This window comes from Chiloscyllium plagiosum, unplaced genomic scaffold, assembly GCF_037043375.1.
Source record: "Chiloscyllium plagiosum isolate Xiang-an unplaced genomic scaffold, Cpla_swu_hap1 HiC_scaffold_36, whole genome shotgun sequence".
NCBI classification, from domain to species: Eukaryota; Metazoa; Chordata; class Chondrichthyes; order Orectolobiformes; family Hemiscylliidae; genus Chiloscyllium; species Chiloscyllium plagiosum.
Window position 1 is genome coordinate 41,212,181 of NW_028270174.1, and position 24,230 is coordinate 41,236,410.

At 41.3% G+C, this 24,230-nt stretch overlaps 1 protein-coding gene across 12 annotated transcripts in view; it reads right to left on the reverse strand.

Moving 5' to 3' along the window:
• The window catches only part of bltp1 (bridge-like lipid transfer protein family member 1), a 434,366-nt gene that overhangs the window by 385,315 nt on the left and 24,821 nt on the right, over nucleotides 1-24,230 (reverse strand). For all 12 annotated transcript variants that reach the window (XM_087980106.1, XM_043674037.2, XM_087980105.1 and 9 more), the window contains 4 exons: nucleotides 15,805-15,924; nucleotides 11,947-12,063; nucleotides 11,452-11,530; nucleotides 5,545-5,609 (listed from right to left, as the gene is read on the reverse strand). In XM_087980106.1, coding sequence (XP_087836232.1) covers nucleotides 5,545-5,609; nucleotides 11,452-11,530; nucleotides 11,947-12,063; nucleotides 15,805-15,907 — 364 coding nt within the window. In that variant the 5' untranslated portion in view covers nucleotides 15,908-15,924. The remainder of the gene's footprint in view (nucleotides 1-5,544; nucleotides 5,610-11,451; nucleotides 11,531-11,946; nucleotides 12,064-15,804; nucleotides 15,925-24,230) is intronic.

Consider the following 24,230-nt stretch of genomic DNA (forward strand, 5'->3'; position numbering starts at 1 on the left):
CGAGGGAGACCGAGAAAAAGAAAGAAACTGACACTGCCTTTGCTTTTTAAATTCATGTATCACTGGACTTTGGAGTGCATCTGGGAAAATTAACAAATAGTGAAATTCATAACTAATCTTGGAGGAACTGTTGAGCGAAGTTCACAGCACAGAAACAGTTAATTGTTGTTTTAAGTGTGGCCTACAGAAAGTCTGCAGTAGTGAGTAGAGTGGGTTCTTCCTTGATTATATGTTTTTGGAGATAGGTGTCTTGATTAAACTTAAAATATAAGCAATAACTATTAATTTAACCTGGGCCAGTGTTTGTAGAGGAATAAGACGGTGTTATGTTCTGGGTCTGTAGATTGTGAAGGAGCAAAAATGGCCTTCAGTAGAGTATATGTGCTTCTTGTCAGATGTGGGAGTTTAAAGAGAGTTAAGGGTTACTGCGGATTATAAATGCCATCAATGCTGTTGGTTGCGAATCTTATCAGATCGAATGGACCGGTTGGAGAGACAGTTAGAAGCAATGAGAAATTTGCAACTGCAAAAGTATGTGATGGATGACAGTTATAGGAAGGGTGGAAAAGTCTCAGATACAGTCATATAAATGGGTTAATTCCAGGAAGGATAAGAGAGGTAGGCACCTAGTGCAGGAGTCTTTTGTGGTTATACCCATTTCAAACAGGTATGCTGTTTTGGAAAATGTAGGGGATGATGGATTCTCAGGGGAACGTAACACAAACAGTCAAGTTTCTGGTTTTGAGACTGGCTCTAATGCAACGAGGGGTACGTCGGCTTCCAGAGATCAATTGTGTTAGGGGACTCTGTAGTCGGAGGTACAGACAGACGTTTCTGTGGCCAGCAACAAAAAAGCAGAATGGTGTGTTGGTTCCCTGGTGCCAGAGATGGAAATGTGTTGCTGGAAAAGCGCAGCAGGTCAGGCAGCATCTAGGGAACAGGAGAATCGACGTTTCGGGCATTAGCCCTTCTTCAGGCTAATGCCCGAAACGTCGATTCTCCTGTTCCCTAGATGCTGCCTGACCTGCTGCGCTATTCCAGCAACACATTTCCATCTCTGATCTCCAGACCTCACTTTCTCCTCCCTGGTGCCAGAATCAAGGATGTCTCAGAGAGGGTGCAGAATGTTCTCACGGGGGAGAGGGGCCAGCAGGAGGTCATTGTCCACACTGGAACCAACGACATAGGAAAAGGGAAAAGGTTGAGATTCTGAAGGGAGATTACAGAGAGTTAGGCAGGAATTTAAAAAGGAGGTCCTCAAGAGTAGTAATATCTGGATTACTCCTGGTGCTATGAGCTAGTGAGGGCAGGAATTGGAGGATAGAGCAGATGAGGCTGAGGAGCTAGTGTATGGGAAAAGGATTTACATTTTTGGATTATTGGAATCTCTTTTGGGGTAGAAGTGACCTGTACAATAAAGATGGATTGCACCTAAATTGGAAGGGGACTAATATACTGGCAGGGAAATTTGCTAGAGCTGCTCGGGAGGATTTAAACTAGTACGGTGGCCGAGTGGGACCCAGAGAGATAGTGAGGAAAGAGATCGGTCTGAGACGGGTACAGCTGAGAACAGAAGTGAGTCAAACAGTCAGGGCAAGCAGGGACAAGGTAGAACTAATAAAATAAACTGCATTAATTTCAATGCAAGGGGCCGAACAGGGAAGGCAGATGATCTCAGGGCATGGTGAGAAACATGGGAATGGGATATCATAGCAATTACAGAAACGTGGCTCAGGGATGGGCAGGATTGGCAGCTTAATGTTCCAGGATACAAATGCTGCAGGAAGGATAAAAAGGGAGGCAAGAGAGGAGGGGAAGTGGCATTTTTGAAAAGGGATAGCATTACAGCTGTGCTGAGGGAGGATATTCCTGGAAATACATCAAGGAAAGTTATTTGGGTGGAACTGAGAAATAAGAAAGGGATTATCACCTTATTGGGATTGTATTATAGACCCCCCCCAATAGTCTGAGTGAAATTGAGAAACAAACTTGTAAGGAGATCTCAGCTATCTGTAAGAATAATAGGGTGGTTATGGTAGGGGATTTTAAATTTCCAAACATAGACTGGGTCTGCCATAGAGTTAAAGGTTGAGAGTGGAGAGGAATTTGTTAAGTGCGTACAAGACAATTTTCTGATTCAATATGTGGATGTATCTACGAGAAAAGGTGCAAAACGTGACCTACTCTTGGGAAATAGGGCAGGGCAGGTGACTGAGGTGTCAGTGGGGGAGCACTTTGGGGCCAGCGACTGTAATTCTATTAGATTTAAAATAGTGATTTAAAAGGATTGACCAGAACTAAAAGTTGAAGTTCTATATTGGAGAAAGGCCAATTTTGACGGTATTAGGCAAGAACTTTTGAAAGCTGATTGGGGACAGATATTCGCAGGTAAAGGGACGGCTAGAAAATGAGAAGCCTTCAGAAATCGGACAATGAGAATCCAGAAAAAGTATATTCTTGTCAGGGTGAAAGGAAAGGCTGGTAAGTACAGGGAATGCTGGATGACTAAAGAAATTGAGGGTTTGGTTAAGAAAAAGAACGAAACATATGTAAGGAATAGACAGGATAGATTGAGTGAATCTATCCTGAAGAGTATAAAGGAAGTAGGAGTATACTTAAGAGGGAAATCAGGAGGGCAAAAAGGGGACACGAGATAGCTTTGGCAAATAGAATTAAGGAGAATCCAAAGGGTTTTTAAAAATACATTAAGGACAAAAGCGTAACAAGGGTGGGCGGCACGGTGGCACAGTGGTTAGCACTGCTGTCTCACAGCGCCAGAGACCTGGGGTCAATTCCCGCCTCAGGCGACTGACTGTGTGGAGTTTGCACGTTCTCCCCGTGTCTGCGTGGGTTTCCTCCGGGTACTCCGGTTTCCTCCCACAGTCCAAAGATGTGCAGAGTCAGGTGAATTAGCCATACTAAATTGCCCGTAGTGTTATGTAAGGGATAAATGTAGGGGTATGGGTGGGTTTCGCTCCGGCGGGTCGGTGTGGACTTGTTGGGCCAAAGGGCCTGTTTCCACACTGTAATGTAATGTAATATAAAAAATGTAATGTAAAGGGAGAGAATTGGGTCCCTCAAAAGATCAGCAAGGCGGCCTTTGTGTGGAGCCGCAGGAAATGGGGGAGAACAGAAATGCGGAGACATTTCTTCAGCCAGAGAGTGGTGGGCCTGTGGAATTCATTGCCGCAGAGTGCAGTGGAGGCCGGGACGCTAAATGTCTTCAAGGCAGAGATTGATAACTTCTTGATGTCACAAGGAATTAAGGGCTACGGGGAGAATGCGGGTAAGTGGAGTTGAAATGCCCATCAGCCATGATTGAATGGTGGAGTGGACTCGATGGGCCGAATGGCCTTACTTCCACTTCCATGTCTTATGGTCTTATACCAAATTAGTATTTTGCATCAGTATTTACTGTGGAAAAGGATCTGGAAGATATAGACTGTAGGGAAATAGATGGTGACATCTTGCAAAATGTCCAGATTACAGAGGAGGAAGTGCTGGATGTCTTGGATGGGTAAACGTGGATACGTCCACAGGACCTGATCAGGTGTACCCGAGAACTCTGTGGGAAGCTAGAGAAGTGACTGCTGGGTCTCTTGCTTAGATATTTGTATCATCGATAGTCACAGATGAGGTGCCGGAAGACTGGAGCTAACTTGGTGCCACTGTTTAAGAAGGGCGGTAAAGACAAGCCAGGGAACTATAGACCAGTGAGCCTGACGTCAGTGGTGGGCAAGTTGTTGGAGGGTATCCTGAGGGACAGGATGTACATGTGTTTGGAAAGGCAAGGACTGACTGGGGATAGTCAACATGGCTTTGTGCGTGGGAAGTCATGTCTCACAAGCTTCATTGGGTTTTTTGAAGAAGTAACAAAGAGGATTGATAAGGGCAGAGCGGTAGATGTGAACTAGATAGACTTCAGTAAGGCGTTCGACAAGGTTCCCCACGGGAGACTGACTAGCAAGGTTAGACCTCACAGAATACAGGGAGAACTAGCCATTTGGATACAGAACTGGCTCAAAGGTAGAAGAAAGAGGGTGGTGGTGGAGTGTTGTTTTTCAGACTGGAGACCTGTGACCAGTGGAGTGCCACAAGCATCGGTGCTGGGTCCTCTACTTATTGTTATTTACACAAATGATTTGGATGCAAACATGGCGGCACGGTGGCACAGTGGTTAGCACTGCTGCCTCACAGCGCCTGAGGCCCAGGTTCAATTCCCGCCTCAGGCGACTGACTGTGTGGAGTTTGCACGTTCTCCCCGTGTCTGCGTGGGTTTCCTCCGGGTGCTCCGGTTTCCTCCCACAGTCCAAAAAGATGTGCAGGGTCAGGTGAATTGGCCATGCTAAATTGCCCGTAGTGTTAGGTAAGGGGTAAATGTAGGGGTATGGGTGGGTTTCGCTTCGGTGGGTCAGTGTGGACTTGTTGGGTCGAAGGGCCTGTTTCCACACTGTAATGTAATCTAATCTAATCTAATCTAATAAGAGGTACACAGTTAGTAAGTTTGCAGATGACACCAAAATTGGAGGTGTAGTGGAAAGCGAAGAGAGTTACCTCAGATTACAACAGGATCTGGGACCAGATGGGCCAATGGGCTGAGAAGTGGCAGATGGAATTTAATTTAGATAAATGCAAGATGCTGCATTTTGGGAAAGCAAATCTTAGCAGGACTTATACACTTAATGGTAAGGTTCTAGGGAGTGTTGCTGAACAAAGAGACCTTGGAGTGCAGGTTCATAGCTCCTTGAAAGTGGAGTCACAGGTAGATAAGATAGTGAAGAAGGCGTTTGGTATGCTTTCCTTTATTGGTCAGAGTATTGAGTACAGGAGTTGGGAGGTCACGTTGCGGCTGTACAGGACATTGGTTAGGTCACTGTTGGAATACTGCGTGCAACTCTGGTCTCCTTCCTATCGGAAAGATGTTGTGAAATTTGAAAGGGTTCAGAAAAGATTTACAAGGATGTTGCCAGGGTTGGATGATTTGAGCTATAGGGAGAGGCTGAACAGGCTGGGGCTGTTTTCCCTGGAGCGTCGGAGGCTGAGAGGGGTGACCTTATAGGGGTTTACAAAATTATGAGGGGCATGATAGGGTAAATAAGCAAAGTCTTTTCCCTGGGGTCGGGGAGTCCAGAACTAGAGGGCATAGGTTTAGGGTGAGAGGGGAAAGATATAGAAGAGACCTCAGGGGCAAATTTTTCACACAGAGGGTTGCACGTGTATGAAATGAGTTGCCAGAGGAAGTGGTGGAGGCTGGTACAATTGCAACATTTAAGAGGCATTTGGATGGGTATATGTAGAGGCAGGGTTTGGAGGGACATGGGCCGGGGGATGGCAGGTGGGACTAGATTGCGTTGGGATATCTGGTTGGCATGGACAGGTTGGACCGAAAGGTCTGTTTCCATGCTGTACATCTCTATGACTCTAAATAGATCAATGTCAAATAACTACTAGACCATTAAGCTTACTATGCAACACTATGGTTTTCACTTAAGCACCAAATAAGTTATAAACACAAAAACAAAATTACAGAAGTAAAAAACTCACCATGCTGTTTCTGTTTTGGATTGTACATCTTCCACCACCTGAATATGAGAAATCCATCCTGGATTCTAACGAAGTAAATACACATATATAATGAAAACTGAGAAAGTTAATACTGTTAAAATTGCAGTTCAAACTATAATTATGTGTAACTTTTGCATATTGCATAAAAATAATTTTCTTGTAATTTCAACATTATGGTTTCAGTTACTTCAATAAGCTTATTACAGCTAATGTACAAGCAGCAAGTTTCAACAAGCAATTTCAGAAATTAAGTCAAGAAAAACAATAGGACATCAATAAGTGACAGTGATACTAACAATAATAAATCAAACTTTTAAAAATCCATTTTATTTCATTGATAGAAGCAGATTATTTGCCTCTCAAGTGCAATAAAAGACTAAATTATGTCTCATGCAGATTTCAAACATCTCCTGGTGAATAGCACAGAGTGTCATGATCAGAGATTTGGGAAAGATTCAGTTACTCTGTCAAATTGAGTCTGTATAGGAATCAAGAAATAATGGAAAACTAAACGGAAACTGGCATATTTGTCACATAGAATCAAAATTAAAAGTCAAATTCCAATTGTTATCTATAAATCCCAAACACTAGCCATCAAATACAGGATTATACTATACTTAGTATCATCACTACCTGTCATTGCAAACCCGCAACCAGTTAGATATTATCATTTACCACAAATACCGGTCACAAACTTTTAACATCCCATTTCAGGCTTTATTAAGACATTATGATCAATGCTATACACTATCATAATTTAATACAGAAAGTTACAAATGTCAATAAAGTAACAGTCACCCTAATTATCACTACCTCAAGACAATACCAATGTGATTTTCAAAAGACCATTTTTTTAAAATTCATTTTTGGAACATGGGCATCACTGGCAGTCAGCATTTATTGCTTTCTTGAACTGCTTCAGTTCATGATTAGATTTATTGTTGTCACGTATACCTCAGTACTTTGAAAAGCTTAATTTTGCAAGCAATACAGGTAGATCATAGCAAACAAGGACATACAGGTCTTAGGGTGTGCAAACAAAGCGAAGCATACTAGTTTATGGCTGCATAGGAGAGGCAAAAGCAAGATCAACATGAACAAGATCAACACTATTTGAAGTTAGAGAGGTCCATTCAGCAGTCTAATAACAGCAGGGAAGAAGCTGTTCCTGGACCTGTTGGTGTGTTCAAGCTTTTGTATCTTCTTCCTGATGAAAGAGGTTAGAAGAGAGCATTAGGAGGAGTCTTTGACGATGTTGGCAGCTTTTCTATTGTAACAAGAAGTATAAATGGCATCCATGAATGGGAAGTTGGCTTCCATGATGCTCTGGGCTGGGCACACAACATTCTGCAGTTTCTTCCAATCCTGGGCAGAGCAGTTGCCATACCAGGCTGTTATGCACCCGGATAGAACGCTTTGAATGGTGCATCTATAAAAACTGGTGAGGGGCCCTTATGGACATCCAAATTTCCGAAGCCATCTGGGGAAGAAGCATTGTTGTGCCTTCTTGATCGTCGCATCCATGTAGGAGGTCCCACAGATCGTTGGTTATGGTCACTGCAAAGAACTTGGCACTCTCGACCCTCTCCATCTCAGCTCCATTCATGTAGGTAGGAGCGTATCCATTCCTTTCTTCCTGAAAGGAATGATCAGTTCTTGTGTTTTGCTGACATTGAGAGAAAGCTTGTTATCATTGCACCATGATTCCAGAAGAAGGGCTCATGCCCGAAACGTCGATTCTCCTGTTCCTTGGATGCTGCGCTTTTCCAGCAACACATTTTCAGCTCTTATCTCCAGCATCTGCAGTCCTCACTTTCTCCACCTTGACACAAAGTCCTCTATCTCCTTCCTTACATTCTGACTCATCATTGCTTGATATCAGCCTTACCACAAACTTGTAGATGGCGCTTAGTTGGAATTTGGCTACACAGTTGTGAGTGTACAGGGAGTACAGTAGGATGCTGAGAACACATCCTTGCGAGGCACCAGTATTGTGGATTATCGTGGGAGGAGTTGCCATTGTCTACCTTCACTGATCGCTGTCTGTGGGTCAGGAAACTGAGGACCCAACTGCAAAGGGCAGAGCTAAGGCCTAGGTCTCAGAATTTTGAGATTTGTCTGAAAGGGATTATGGTGTTAAAGACGGAGCTGTAATCAATGGGTAGGAGCCTAACTTAGATACCCTTGTTATCCAGATGATCCAGGGATGAGTGTAGGGCTAGAGAAATGGTGTCCGCTGTGGACCTGTTTTGCTGGTAGTGAAATTGCAGGGGATCAAGGCAGGCTGGGAGGCCAGAGTTGATGTTGGCCATGACCTGCCTTTTGAAGCAGGTCGTGGTTATGGAGATCAGAGCCACTCGGCAGTAGTTATTCAAGCACATTGCATGTGTTTTCCTTGGCACTGAGATGATGGCCATCTCCTTAAAGCAGGTGCGGACTTCGACATGTAGCAAGGAGGGGTTGAAGACTTCAGCAAATACCTCCACCAGCTGGTCTGCGCAGGATCTAAGTGCATGGACGGGGACACTGTCTGGGCCCGCTGCTTTCCTAGGATTGACCAGTCTAACATCTCCAGTGGTGGGAGGGAGGGAACGGGTGTGTCTGGGGCTGTTGGGGCAAGTGACACTGCGCAGCTGGCATTCTGCTCAAATCAAGCATAGAAAGCATTGAGCGCATCAGGGAGGGATGTGTTTTTGTCCACTGTCGTGCTCTGTTTCACTTCGCATCCAGTTAGGGTGTACAGGCCTCGCCACAGGTAACGGGTGTCTGTTTAATTGGTTTGGGCCTCTAACTTGGTCAGGTACTACCCCTTGGCATTTCTGATGCGTTTGTGGAGGTCATATCTGGATTTTCTGCATAGATCCGGGTTGCCCCAACTTGAATGCCGCATATTTGATCTTCTAGGCAGTAGATTTCCCAGTTCATCCAAAATTTCCAGTTGGGGAACATATGGATTTACTTCTTTGTCACCCTGTCCTCCACTGTGTCAGTGGTGACATTCTCGCCCAATTGTCCGCTGAGTTTATAGATATGGTCTCGTCCACCAACTTGAAGCAGCTCTTCTGCCACCTCAGAGCATTACTGTATTATTTTCTGTGAAGGAGAAGTGTGTTTTTTTTCATCTTTTCTATGATAGGTTGGTCAGCAGAACTAGCACAGCAGTGAGAGCAGGCCACATGTGGAATGGTGGATTTGGCTTCTCCAGGCCATCGGAGGCAGTGGCAGCGGCCGTGAGGATCTTGGCAATCTAGGCCAGTAGGAGTAAGGTCGTTCTCCCAGTTTTCGGGGTTAACAGCGGCAGTAGAGACTGCATTCAGGGCCTGTGGCAGTTTTAGCAGGATTGTTCTCCCAGCGTTCAGGGCCAGCGACAAAGATCCTCCGACAGCAGCAGTGGACTCTTCAAGATGGCGCTCCCACCAAGGTCATATCTGCAGCCAAAGCAGGACTCATGGCCTGGTGGCAGCAGCCTGGCCTGGCAGCAGAACGAGTAGACTTGGTTGCCGGGCTAGAGTGGATTCAGTGGCTTCAGCGAAGTGGGCCCAGCGGTGAAGAGATGGTGCGTGAAGTGGGGCGATTCCTATGTTGGTGGTTGCCAGCGCAGACTGGGTCAAAAAGACTGATATTCTGAACTTTGTACTTTTTATTTTATTGACTGATTCCTATGACCTGTAATGTTAGATTGCTTATTTCTTAACGTTCTAATTTTTTTTGTTTCCTAAGAATTTGATCTTAAGTATCTGTACCTAGGTACCATTTTACCGAAGATGGTGCTGCAATGCTGTGACTGCAAATTTTTTACTGTACTTTGAAGTACATGTGACAATTGGGGTGGCACAGTGGCTGGCACTGCTAGCTCACAGCACCAGGATCCCAGCTTCAACTCCAGCCTCGGGCGACTGTCTGTGTAGGGTTTGCACATTCTCCCCATATCTGCGTGGGTTTCCTCCGGGTGCTCCAGTTTCCTCCCACAGTCCAACGATATGCAGGTCAGGTGAACTGGTCATGCTAAATTGCCCATAGTGTTAGGTGCATTAGCCAGAGGGGAATGGGTCTGGGTGGGTTACTCTGCGGAGGGCTGGTGTGGACTTGTTGGGCCAAATGGCCTGTTTCCACACTGTAGGGAATCTAACCTAATCTAATAAAACTCATTCAATTCCATTCAACTATTTCCAACTCAGGATGGTGAGGGGCTTGAAGGAAGCTTATTACTGGTGGTGTTCCCATGTGACTGCTGCCCGTGTCCTTCTCAATGGAAGTGGTTAAGCAGCATTTGGTCAAAAGCAGCCTCGATGTCAAGGGCAATTACTCTCACCTCATCTCTGGAATTCAGGTCTTTTATCCATGCTTCAATCAAAACTGTAATGAGGTCAGGGGCTGAATGGCCCTGGTGGAATCCAAGGAGAAAGTGAGGTCTGCAGACGCTGGAGATCAAAGCTGAAACTTTATTGCTGGAACAGCACAGCAGGTCAGGCAGCATCTAGGGAACAGAAGATTCGACGTTTTGGGCACATGCCCTTCCGTCGAATCTTCTGTTCCCTAGATGCTGCCTGACCTGCTGTGCTGTTCCAGCAATAAAGTTTCAGCCTGGTAGAATCCAAACCAGGCGCCAGTGAGCAGGTTGTTGCAAAGCAGATGCTGCTTGATAGCACGGTTGCTGACATTTTCCATCTCTTTATTGATGATTCAGAATAGACTATTAGGGTGGTAATGTGACTGGGTTGGAGATGTCCTGATTTTCAGGACATACCACATTGTCATACCACCATATTATTGCTGTAATACTGTCAGGGCCCATTGCCTTTGCAATGTCTCCAACCAGTTCTTAATACTACGTGGAATGAACTGAACTGGCTAAAGACTGGCATCTATGATGCTGAGGACCTTTGGAGGAGGCTATCTACAGTATAGCCACATGGAAATTGCAAAAACAGAAAATTAAGAACTGAATTTTATCTTTTCTAAAGAAAAGAAACCTACATCATAAGCATTTCGCAGTATTTCCTAATTTGCATTCTGTACATGTAAATTTCTGTAAACAATGTCAAGGCACTTAATGGTAAGGTCCTGGGGAGTGTGGCTGAACAAAGAGATCTTGGAGTGCAGCTTCATAGCTCCTTAAAAGTGGAGTCGCAGGTAGATAGGATAGTGAAGAAAGCGTTTGGTATGCTTTCCTTTGTTGGTCAGAGTATTGAGTACAGGAGTTGGGAGGTCATGTTACAGCTGTACAAGACATTGGTTCGGCCACATTTGGAATATTGCATGCAATTCTGATCGCCTTCCTCTCTGGAGGATGTTGTGAAACTTCAAAGGGTTCAGAAAAGATTTACAAGGATATTGCCAGGGTTGGAGGATTTGAGCTATTGGGAAAGGCTGACTAGACAGGGGCTGTTTTCCCTGGAGCGTCAGAACCTCAGGGATGACCTTATAGAGGTTTATAAAATCATGAGGAGCATGGATAGGACTATTGGACAAAGTCTTTTCCCTGGGGTGGAGGAGTCTAGAACTAGAGGGCATAGGTTTAGGGTGAGAAGGGAAAGATATAAAAGAGACCAGAGGGGTAGCTTTTTCACGCAGAGTGTTATACATGTATGGAATGAGCTGCCAGAGGAAGTGGTGGAGGCTCATAAGATTGCAACATTTAAAAGGCATCTGGATGGGTATATGAATAGGAAGGGTTTGGAGGGATATGGGCCAGGTGCTGGCAGGTGGGACTAGATTGGGTTGGGATATCTGGTTGGCATGGACGAGTTGGACCGAAGGGTCTGTTTCCGTTTGGTACATCTCTATGACTTTTAACTTAAGTTTTTTAAATTCACACTGGCAAAATTGAAAAGGAATTTATGCTAAAATTGCTCAACTTTCAGTTCCGTATGAATCAGTTCCTACCTGATCGACACATCTTCATTAATATAATATATTTCACGAAACATGACCTTTCCGGATAGTACAGAGAATGAAAATGAACCTATTAGAAAGGTAGATAATTAATCAGCTTATCTGATACAAGAGCATCAAAAGATTTGTTGAAACGAATATGAAGAAACAAGGTTTTATTCAATAGCCGAGTTCAGAGGCTATATGGCTCATGCTTGAATAACAATGCTTAATTGAAAATGTTTTCATACTGTACAGTTCAGTTGCGTACGGTTTCATAAATAGAAATTGATTGGAAAGCAGGTTTGAATACATGTAAATTCATATTCTGAAAATGCTTTTTATGTTCTTTTGCATTTTATTAGCTTTTGTAAAATACAGGAAAACAGATTATTTTCAAATTAAATAAAAATCTGAAATGGAATGAAATATTAATTTTTCTTCTGAATAAATCCTCAAAAGGTGTCTCAATGCTGATGATAAACAAAATTTATTTTAAAAACTTACCAATGTGAACATATCCATTTTTATACAGCCTGTTCAGAACCAAAGTCAGTATCAATCCTAAATTACGGGAATTGTAGTAAGTCAGATAAATGATCCATCCACATGATAGGATTGTGGCTGTAAAGAAAGAGCTTGCATTAATCGAGTACCTCAGCAAAACACTCTTTTTTTTTATCCAATGAATTACAGCTTGAAGTGTGTGAACACAGGAGATAACTATACACGTAAATTAAAGAATGGCCTCAGATGCCATGCAACAGTCCCTTAATACTGCCATCTAAAACATGAATAATTCTGTGCCCAGATGACTGAATGGCCAAAAAGTTCTTAAACTGATATTTGTTCTTTTCCTAAGTAAAAAAGACCAAGAAAACAAACAGATTACAATGATACACATATTAAAAAGTAGGGGGTTACTTAACTTAGTTGGCTGTGCAACTCGTTGCAATGCAAACTAACGCAAACGGCCTGGGTTCAATTTGGCACCAGCAGAAGTTATCATTAAGGACTCTCCTCTTCAACCTTTCCTGTCACCTAAGGCATGATAACCCTCAAGTTAAAACACCACCACCTCGTCCCTCTCTCTCTAATGAGAGAGCAGCCCTATGATCTGATAAGACTATAGGTGACTTTACCTTGTACATAAGATATGCATAATCATTTTGACATGCAAACTTAGAGAACATTAATATAAAGCATAGTAAAAATAATCTCTGTAGGAAATTATCATCAAACCTCAATTCTTTCTTAAATTTATAATTTAATCCAACCTTACAAGATGACTATCAAGTTTAGAAACCAGGAAAAGAAAGTCAAACTTTGTGTTAGTCATGATCCATTACTGATGGCTAGAAGCATTCACACCCTTTACAAAAGCAAAAAACCTAAAGCTCAGACACATTTTCCTGTTGAGAAATGTTACTTCTAGAATAAAAAGCTTATTAAATAGCTTGAAACATTGGGGAAGGCAGAATATTAGAAGAGTGGGAAGGGAAATTCAGCAACTGCAGAGTACAAAATATGGGCAACATAAGAAAAAGGAAGAGGAAAAGATAAAAACATAACTGAATCACTATTCACACTGCAATTTACTTCGTTAAACTGGTATTGCCACCAGACAAGCAAGTAGCATTGCATTCACACCTTCCTGAAAACACCAACTTGCCCAATGACCTGCAAACCCTTGTTACTCAGCCTGTCAAGACTCCACTATCTGTATTTATCTTTTGACATTATTAATTACCTGGAATCATCTTGCCAATATCTCTCTGCATATAAATTCTGCACCTGTGCACTTCCTTACACTTCATCTGACAAAGGAGTAGCACTCCAAAAACAATTTCAAATAAACCTGTTGTACTATCACTTGGTGTTGTGTAACTTCTGACTTTGCCCATCCCAGTCCAACACCAGCACCTCCACATTACTCAAACAGCTACTCTAACAAAGGTCACCAACGTCCAGTAACTGTTTTTCTCACCATAAATGCTGTTGGACCTGCTGAATCTATCCATTTTTTTTAAATCTCAGTTGCTCTTTATTTGATATTCAGAACCAAGTCCTGACAGGATAATTTATTATTACCCCAATTCTATCATTACACTACACACCACCCCTACATTGTCTTTTGCATCCTGCCCTCCATTGTCCCACCACATCAAAGCATCCATCTAGTTCTTGGAATATGGAAAGGGATCAAAAATAAAAGTGGACAAAAAACAAGAAGACAGCACTAGTTTTGAAAATGCAAAAGGAAATTTTGCTCATTCACAAAATTATCTCAATCTGAAATCAAAAACAACAGTATTGATCAAATATGCTCCATTTATTAATGAAGAGACTTCCAGAAGGCAACTGCAATGCAATAAAACATGAATATATTGTATGCATATTTCAATGCAGCCATAAATTTAAACAGTAACCTCAGGAACATCACAATGCAGAAGCATGTTTTAGTTCTGAACCTAGATGGCTGCTAGATAACATTCAGATGTTTGAAGTTCAAAATAAAGTTAATCCTCAACTGAATTACATATACAAATCCTTTAAAGCAACAGGTTTGGATTATTCCACGGAACTGTTAAATGACTAAATTAGTAGTCCAATTCATCAAGAAAATCTGGAGGGAAAAGAACACTCAGTGAAAACTGGACTATCATTCTTCACTCTTATTTTCAGATAGCCAAGTAATGGGTCAAGAATTCCTAGCTGTAATAATGGGTGGTACCTTACCATGAGTAGCAACCTGCATGCTTTTGATTTTAAATCCCATATTTACACATGGAGATGCCAAAGTCTCAGTTGGGCCAGACTGTGCTAAAGTTTCTACATCCCAAGGGGATGGTCTAATTGAAAGTCTTGGCCACTTGGGCAGTTATTTGGGCATACAGAGTCCAAATTCACAATAGTCTCACTAATTTTTCCATTTCTTCTTTAGGCAAGGGCTAAAATGCACGCTCAAACAGGTTCAACATGCAGCAATTCCTTGATGCAACATCTTGAATCCAATCATTATTTTTGTTATCCTGGTGATTACCTAAAATCAGTCTTCGATCAATTTAAACATGCAAATAAGGCTCTTTATTTTAGGACCATTCAACGAAATGCACCCAAAAAATATTATCCCAGTTCAACAGCAATTAACCACTGATCATTAATAAACAGAAGACAGCTGAAGTGGCAGAGAAAGGTTTTTGCTTCCCCTTCTGTGCCAAGTGGAGGGTGGAAGAGCAGAACTCCTCCTCCAAAGTTGATTAGCAAGTTTGAAAACAACCCATACTCAGCCCTCCTGCATTACACTTCACCATGCATTGGAATTTATGATTCTCCTAGGAAACAGCAAGAACTCTCATTCTCCATTTCCATGCTTTCCACAGTACAATCTCCAGATTTCACTCAACTATTTACTGGTTCTTCGAAACTATATTTTTCTGACACTGCTTGGCTCCGGAGGAAATCAGAGGCCCAATGTCCATGTTGTCTCTCTCTCTCTCTCTAATTATCTACATTTTTTTCACCCAGTGCTTCACCTTCTCCCAAAGCACCAGACCTGTCACCATCTCCCTTTCACTAACTCAAATTTTCTCAAACTTAAGTCACCTACGTGTTCCTTCCCCCTGTCCTCTTCACCACCAGGTTACTGCTAAGTGGGTTCTGGTTCTCTGTGGCTGCAGGAGGCAATCGCAAGAGAGTGAAGGTGAATCCTACAGTGGCCCAAAGTTTGAAAGCTGCTTTCCACAGTCTGGGAGTCACATGGCTCACTTTGGCATCACTAAAAGCAGAACACCATGGGCCATATTCCCTGATGGAGGAAAAGCATTTCCAATCTACACTACACAAGCAGAAATTTTATCATTGAGCTTGACTGGAGACACTCCTAAATGTAGCAACATATTTTGCCACTATAAAAATCGCCTCATAGTACCATCCTCATTACAGAGAAGAGATGACTAGTGAGGGTTTAAACAGAGGGTCACCACGCCTCAGAGAAGGGGAGAGGTTGAGAAAGAGAGTCCTTCATGGTAACCTCAGCTGATGTGGGAATTGAACCCACCACTGTTGCTGTCATCATCACTCTGCATCACATATCAGCCAGAACTAACTAACCAACTATAAAATAAACCCCAAAGATAACAGTATGACAAATACCATACTCTCCTCCCACTACCCAAATAAACACACAACGGAAAAATTCAGAAAAGGTATCTAATTACCATAAAAAGCAGACAACCACGTAACAAAAAATATTTCACTAGTGGCAGAAACAATAAATTAACTTGCAAACTATTGCATTTAAACAGATAAAACAAACCTATAAAAAGATTAAAAACACATTTTCCAATAAATGTAAGCACTCACCAACAAACAACCAAACAACATTAGAATTGTGCTCTGTAAGAAAACCTTCCAAATCAGTAAGGGATGGGACGATGCTTTCGTTTTCTCTTGAATGGTGATCCATTATAAATTAAACTAGAGCTGTAGGTGGGAAAAAAAGAATTAATGAAACAATTACATACCAGTTTTGTTGAGTTGAATTACATTAAGAAACCGTTCAAGAACTGAGCACCTGATTATTTTCTCATCTCATAAGTAAATTAAAGTGTTCATTTAAAAATACCTGCATACATCATTACAATGCAGAAATTCCTATTGTTTCAAATATTGCAGAGGAGTCAAAGAGTTAGCAGTCACTTTACTAAAGATTTAAATTATCAACTGGTCATTCCATATAATAAAACCAAATAATGACACTGATAATTATTCAGAACACTAGAAATACATGATATGGCTTTTCCCAAACTAATTCTGCATTGCTGCTCAATTAGGCTTAGTAGAGTAAATTCCAAAAGGAATGAAAGACGATAGCCCAAAGTGATGTAATCCCCACAGAGATCAACAACTTGAGATATTACAGGTGACCAATGCAGAAAATGGCATTGCAGGATTTCAAATGTTAACAGTTTTACAATAGCAAACTAACATCAACATGGACTAAACATTATTTAGAAGGCAACTAATATACTAAAGTACAAAAAGAATATTCCCAATGAATTCCCAACCAGAACTGAAAACTCTATGCTATGTTTAAAGATTACACTGTCCTCACAGAATAAATGCACACTTGGTGTTTGAAGTCCCAAGATCCTCCCAGTTGTAACAAGGTCTCTTTACTTTGCCCCACCAAGGGGAATCTTCCAGTGTCCTTTTAAACAGAGCGCACTTCACCCAATCTACTGTGTCGACTCAAATATACTTCCTCTGACAATGCATCGGTCTTTATTAGAACTCTACAACCTTCATTTCAGCAAAACAATCCTCACCTGCATTCTAGTGGCTAAACAAGAATAGTTCTTTCCTCCCTGCCTGGCATAGCAGAACTGTTTGAGAGTCTTCTTTCTCTCTGACAGAATCTAAGAATTTGGACACAGCAAAGCCAACTGTCTCCTTTGTGTCCAGGTATTAACATTTGGACCTTACTTGAAGTTTGAGTTTATACTTCAATACAAGCAGGTCATAAGACCACAGATATAGGAGCAGAATTAGGTCAATCAGCCCTTTGAATCTGCTCCACCATTTAATCTGCTCCCTATTCACCTTGTCTATACCCCTCAGTTAGGTCTCCTCCACTGTAAAGAAAAAAAAAATCAAGCCTACCTAGTCTTTCATTATAGGTCAATTTCTCCATTCCAGCTAACAGCCTGGTGGGCCTCCTCTGTAACGCTCCCAGAGCTACCACATCCTTCCCATAGTGAGATGACCAGAACTGCACAGATTACTACAATTGTGGTCTGACCAACACTCTGTACAGCTCCAACATTACCTCCTTGCTCTTATACACTATGCCCCAACTGATATGCCTTAACTATCCTATTCACGTGTTCTGCCAACTTCAGGGATCGGTGAATAATTACTCTCAGATCCCTCTGATCCTCTAACCTACCCAGTATGCTGCCATTCCTTTTATACTCCTTCATCTTGTTTCTGTTTCCAAAGCACATCACTTTGCATTTATCAGAGTTAAATACCATCTGCCTAACTGATTAAACCATCTGCATCTTCCTGTATCTTAGAACAATCTTAGTCACTATTAACCACTCCACCAATCTATGTGTTGTCTGCAAATTTGCTTAACATGCCCCCCACATTTTCATCTATATCATTTATGTAACAATGCATAAGGGTTCCAGTACTGATCCTCATGGTACACCACTGGACACCAACCTCCATCAACTCAAACAGCCTTCTACCCTTTTTGTGTCCTATCACTAAGCCAATTTCTGGCATTTCATTGCAGTTTAACTTTCTCAAATGGTACCTTGTCAAAAACTTTGCTAAACTTCATATAAACTGGACTTCCTCAACCACATACTTCATCACATATTCAAAGAATTCTAACAGAATTGTTAGGCATGACCTTTTTCTGACAAAGCTTAAAAATGTGTTGCTGGAAAAGCGCAGCAGGTCAGGCAGCATCCAAGGAGAAGGAGAATCGACGTTTCGGGCATAAGCCTTTTTCTGATAAAGCCATGTTGACTATCCCTAATTAACCCATGCTTTTTCAAGTATTATCCAAGTGGTATTATGCTCCTTCAGAATTTTCTCCAATACTTTCCCTACCACTGACATGAGACTCACTGGTCTAATTTCCTGGCTTAATTTTACCACTCTTCTTAAAAGTGGAACCACATTTGCTGTCCTCCAGTCCTTTGGCACTTCCCCTGTGGCCACAGAGGAATTAAAAATTTGTGTCAGAGATCCTGCAATTTCCTGCCTCAGCTCCCACAGCATCCTGGGATAGAATTCATCTGGGCCAAGGTGCCCAGTATGCCTCTATTTCCTATGTCAAACTGCAGCAATAAAGAGCCAATTACAAGGTTTTCTTGAGTGAAGAAGATATTAATTGTATTACCTGCTAACCCCGAGAAAATCAACAAACACACAACCTCATTTATATAGCCTGGAGGTAATCCCATACATTCAGGTACAAAATTAAAAAGGGATCATATCCAGCAAAGAAAAAAGGAAATGCAATTTCAAGTCCAAAAGCTGTCCTTCAGGTGCAAAGTTTTAACCTGAGACTACACCTCCTGTCTTGGATCATCAACATCATTGGTTACTTCAGTTATCTTTTATGTTGTGGATGTTCTGTTTTTTTTGTCACTGGGCATTTTTTTCTTCAAGAGGCAGAAAGAGCAAAAACTCCAGCTGGTTCTAGCTCTGCTGTCAAAATCCATCTTGGCTTCTATCATAAGCAGCTGCTTGTCTATTTGTGTTGTCAGAATGGTCTCCTTGCTTCATAATTGCAAGGGATCTTTTCATTCCCAACATTTGAGCATTCTCAAAAGGTGTGAACAAAAATACATGATGAAGGCCTTTTTGTGCCTAAGTTCGGGACAGGGCGGGAGAGTTTTCTGGCTGCTTTCACTGCTAATGGATTAACTTCACTTTGATTTGCTGCTGCCTAATCCAAGTTGAAACTTGGTCACTTATGGACAAGTGATGCTATCAGTCATTTAAAGTCAGTATTTTTGGTTCCTTTTTTAAAACCATTTCAGTCCATGAAAGTACCAGGTGCTAAATCAGATAATGTTTTTTTAGAAAATCAACAGACCATATTTTATAACACAATAGAACATACAAAAGCCTCAACATTAGAGAATGACAGACTTCAACAGCACAAGTTATATGGTTAACCAGCACTGCAGAAATTTTTAAACACAGAAGATTTCCCAGTAGAAATAAACTTCTACAGGTCTCAGGTTTTTTTTCCCCCCCTCTAACTGCCCAGGTTCTAACACTGCTTCCCTTCAACAATCTGAGCAGAGGAGTTAACAGTGAGTATTTGTAGTCTAAATGTTCCCTGTACTTCCAACACTTGAAAATGTGGTTTGTATAAAAATAGTATTTATTATGTCTCAAGTTGAGTCAATACTGACAAACACCAGCCCTTAACTTTTCTTACACACTTCGGTGGGTGGTGAAAGGCAGATATTAATGATTGCATGATATAAGTGCTGAGAATGATTAAGAGGCACATGAGCATGCAGTTGAGTAGAAAGGAATTCAATTCACCTACTGAGAAGTATATACCTGAAAGATTTAATTTGCAAATCTGCTTTGTTCACTGTAATGTCAGAGGCTAAATTTAGAAGCGTGTAAATTGGCTCTCAGCCGTCTTTTTCTGTTTCCAATATTATTCATAATATACTGCAGGATTCAATGCTTGAATTTGGCATGACTAATCCTAACTTCACTAATGATGCAGCAGATATTTTCATTATTAGATTTATAATTATAATTGACTTTTGATGGTAAAACTTAACAGCAAGTACTTTTACATTTCGATGTGTACTTTGTTTGACCACACACATACATCAGAAGCAGATTATTATTAAAAGGAAATCTACTGTTAGAATACTTCTCCAACAATTAGAACCAACTAAATAACAAAAGCGTTGAAGTTCTTAATTTTCTGGGTGCTGTATTGTTAAAAAGTGCATTGCATAATTGTTCTAAGCCAGGAACAGCTTTAAAATAAGTACATAGAAATTGTTACAGTCAAAAAGTATAAAAGAGTGAATGCTGTGTATCTGAAATTAAAACAAAATGCTGGAAAATCCCATCAAGTTTGATAACATCTCTGGAGACACAAAAATGAACAGTTTGGGTGGATGATCATAACCTTTTTTTTTTAAGTAATATGGCAAAATAACAATTATATCACACAGGATGCCAGTACAACTAAAAACAACAAGAAAGGTTCAGTCCTTGTTACTAAGAGGTATAAGAGAATGTCATCAACAGGATTGCTGGGAAAACTAATGCTGTTGAGCACCAACATATCCTCTAATATCTTTTCAGAGTGCTTAGCTAATTCAGTTAAGTATGCAGGCCTTTCTTTTTTTGGCAGGAATGGTAACTTAAAAGGGGCCAATTAAAACTACACAAGAATTTTCAGGTTACATCACAACCTCACAACTTAGAGGGAACACAGCCTTAGCACTGGATTTTGTAGAATGCATCAACAGAAGGTAAAACAGAAAATCATTACATTTAAATCTCCATTTATCACTGAACCATAATATTGTTTCATTTTTAACTTAACTTCAGATATTTAGTTAGACTGGTGTTCACATTTAGCATTGAGAGCTCTGTGTTAATGTTGTTTCATGCAGGTCTGAAACCCCAATCAGAAGTAGGTTCTCTCACTTCCTAAACCACCCACTTGCTGTCAGCCCTCTCAGAGATGTGGCCTCATCTATTCCCAACCCAGCCTCTCGCTGGCAAATCTCTGGCTTCCACTTTACTTTGCTCCCTTCTATCAATCTTTAGTCTTACCAAACCTATTCCCAAACACACATACTTGCTAATTCAATCTCCTGAAACCTCATTATGAGCAAGGGTGTGAGAGACTAGCACAGACGTACAAGAGGACGCAGCTCAGTTGGAGTCAGGAAGCAGGAAGTTTGATGAGCATAATGATGGGTAAGAGGTTGAATCAGCAGCACAAAGAGGCCATAAGTTAGATGACAGTAAGAGGATGATTTAGGGATTGGGAGAAGTGGCAAATTGAAGGGTAGACAGCAAAAAGGTGGGTTAGGAGCAGAAGAGACTGCAAACCAAAAGAGGGGAAAGAGGAAAGGATCTACAGTAACCATGAGTGCCACAGGAGGTGTGGCAAGTGAGGGACTCAGGAATCAGGATCAGCAGCGACTGGGAGGCTAACAGAAAGCTACTACACTGTACTACTTTCATATTCTTAAAAATGCTAATTTAGAAAGTTATATCATTTACTAATATGTTTAGCAAAGTATTTCAATTTAGAGTATGATGTTTTCATGTTTATTTATTTCTGAAGCATAAAGTCCTCCAGAACCTAATAACAGCTTTTACATTGATTTTAATGGGAAACATTTTTGTTCTACTTAAAACAATTTCATTTAAAATTGCAGGATACCAACTTGTGGATCATTTCAGAGAACATCTCTGGGACACCTGCACCAACTAACCCCACTGCCCCGTGCGAAACACTTCAACTCCCCCTCCCACTCCGCTAAGGACATGTATGTCTTGGGCCTCCTCCATCGCCAAACCCTTACCACCTGACGCCTGGAGGAAGAATGCTTCATATTCCGCCTTGGGACCCTGTAACCACATGGGGTAAATGTGGATTTCACCAGTTTCCTCGTATCCCCTCCCCCCACATTATCCCAGTCCCAAGCCTCCAACTCAGCACCGCCCTCTTGACCTATCCATCACCTTTCCCATCTATCTGCTCCACGCTCCTCTCCAACCTATCACCTTCTCCCCCCACCTTCATCTACCCATCACATTCTCAGCTACCTTCCCCCCCAACTCCATCCCCCTCCCACTTATCTTTCAGCCCCCCCCCCCAGCCCACAAGCCTCATTCCTGATGAAGGGCTTACACCTGAAACATTGATTCTCCTACTCCTCAGATGCTGTCTGACCTGCCACGCTTTTCCAGCACTACACTCCCGACTAAAGATATTGAAAGTCAAGATGGATTCTGCAATAGTAAAAAAAGCTTCATGTTTCTTTCAATGACAGAGTAGTCAATAAGCAGATGACACAAATTTAAAATAACCATCTAACAGAACCAGCGATTAGATTAGAGACTTTCTAAAATGCAGCAGGCATTCAGTCCTAAAGAAGGACTCAAGATATATTGACTCTTTTCTCTCCACAGAAGCTGCTACACTTGCTGAATTTCTCCAGCAATTTCTCTTTTTACTTCCTGAGAGTGTGATGGTACAGATGAAAATATTATTTTTTCAAAAGCTCTTCTTCAGATAGCAGAGTACAATACTACAGCTATATCACAGAGTTGTATATTAGCACAGAGGTTACACAGGGGAGCAGCATAGCCAGGGAAGAACGTGGCAATAAGGATGACAAGGATAAAATTGATGTATTATTCAAACAGGAGTAAATGTAGGCTGGGGGAAATGGATGATGAACAACATACAGGGCATCCCATCAAATTCCTACCTCAGACACTATAGTAATTTATCAGCAGGTTCTTTTCAGCCATGTTTATTGACTCCCTGTGAGCAAAAGACTTACTATTCATTGCTGTATGTAAAAGGAATGTTGCCTCTAGATATTTTGAGCAACCAAAAGTAAAGACAAAAATAAAACATGCTTCATTTCATCTTAGTAGCGAGAAATGGCTTCTCAGCTTTGAAATTAGAATTCTCATAAGGCACTTGTGGATCAACACAAGGAACTCAAGATAGAGAAAACACTGTACAAAGAATACTTCCAGCTATGCCAGTGTTGTATACCAAGAGCCTGCAGGCTCATGGGTGAAAGCTAAGGTTTGGTCATAAGTTAGGGAATACACTTTTTGAAAATCAACAGTTAAAACAAACGAGCATAGTTTAACATAAGGACATTTAAAGTACAGCGCAATACAAATACAGAAGCTGGAATACAAAAACTGGAAAAAAACAAAATGAAAAGAAATGAAATTGCCCCTCTGAACCTACCCTGTGACTCCCCTCTGCCTTCAACAGCTGTTTCAAACTAAGAATTTGGAAGAGATCATTCACAAACTGGCTTGCTTGCTGCGTACGCTAAGGAAACCAGGGGAAGAAAGAAAATAGCTGGAAAAGGGAAAGTCTTCAGTTTTTGTAATTAACAACAGAATTAAAAGTTCAATATCTATTGTAATATTAGTAAAGCTTTGTTCACAAAAAGTAACACATTCAAAATAACAGATGGTTTGCATCAATTAGGAAAGCTAATGTAACATAAAAGATTGTGCAGTAGCGCGCAGAAAAGGGCAATTCACCATTCAAATTTCAGTTATTTATACTTTTAAAATCATTTTGAATATTGCTAAAAATACTCTTATGGAACTAGATAATCTGAAATACACACCTACATTGCAGTTACATTTTATTGGCTTTCCACACTGCTGCCAACAGAATTTTAAAAATCATTCTCTGGTACCAAAATATATTAAAAATATGCTGCCCTCAAACTCAACCTGAAAATAAACATGATAAAACATTTAATGTGTCCATTCCATCCTCTGAATGTTTGAAAACAAATGCTGGAAATCCTCCATCATATCAAAGATTGCTCCAATATATGCAAACAGGAGGTTTTAACTCAAAACAAACATTGAACTCCAAAACATTAACAGGTATACAAAAACAAAATATAAAAGCATGAATGTGAAGTGTAGATAGAGTCATAGAGATGTACAGAACAGAAACAGACTTTTCGGTCCAACTCGTCCATGCCGACCAGATATCCCAACCCAATCTAGTCCCACCTGCCAGCACCCGGCCCATATCCCTCCAAACCCTTCCTATTCATATACCCATTCAGATGCTTTTTAAATGTTGTAAATCTACTCGCCTCCACCACTTTCGCTGGCAGTTCATTCCATACACATCACCCTCTGCATGAAAAAGTTGCCCCTTAGGTCTCTTTTATATCTTTCCCCTTTCACCCTAAACCTATGCCCTCTAGTTCTGGACTCCCCAACCCCAGGGAAAAGACCATGCCCCTCATGATTTTATAAACTTCTGTAAGTTCACCCCTCAGCCTCCAACACTCCAGGGAAAACAGCCCTAACCTATTCAGCCTCTCCCTATAGCTCAAATCCTCCAACCCTGGCAACATCCATGTAAATCATTTCTGAACCCTTTCAAGTTTCACAACATTCTTCCAAAGGAGACCAGAATTGCACGCAATATTCCAAAGGTGGCCAAACCAATCTCCTGTACAGCCGCAACATGGCCTCCC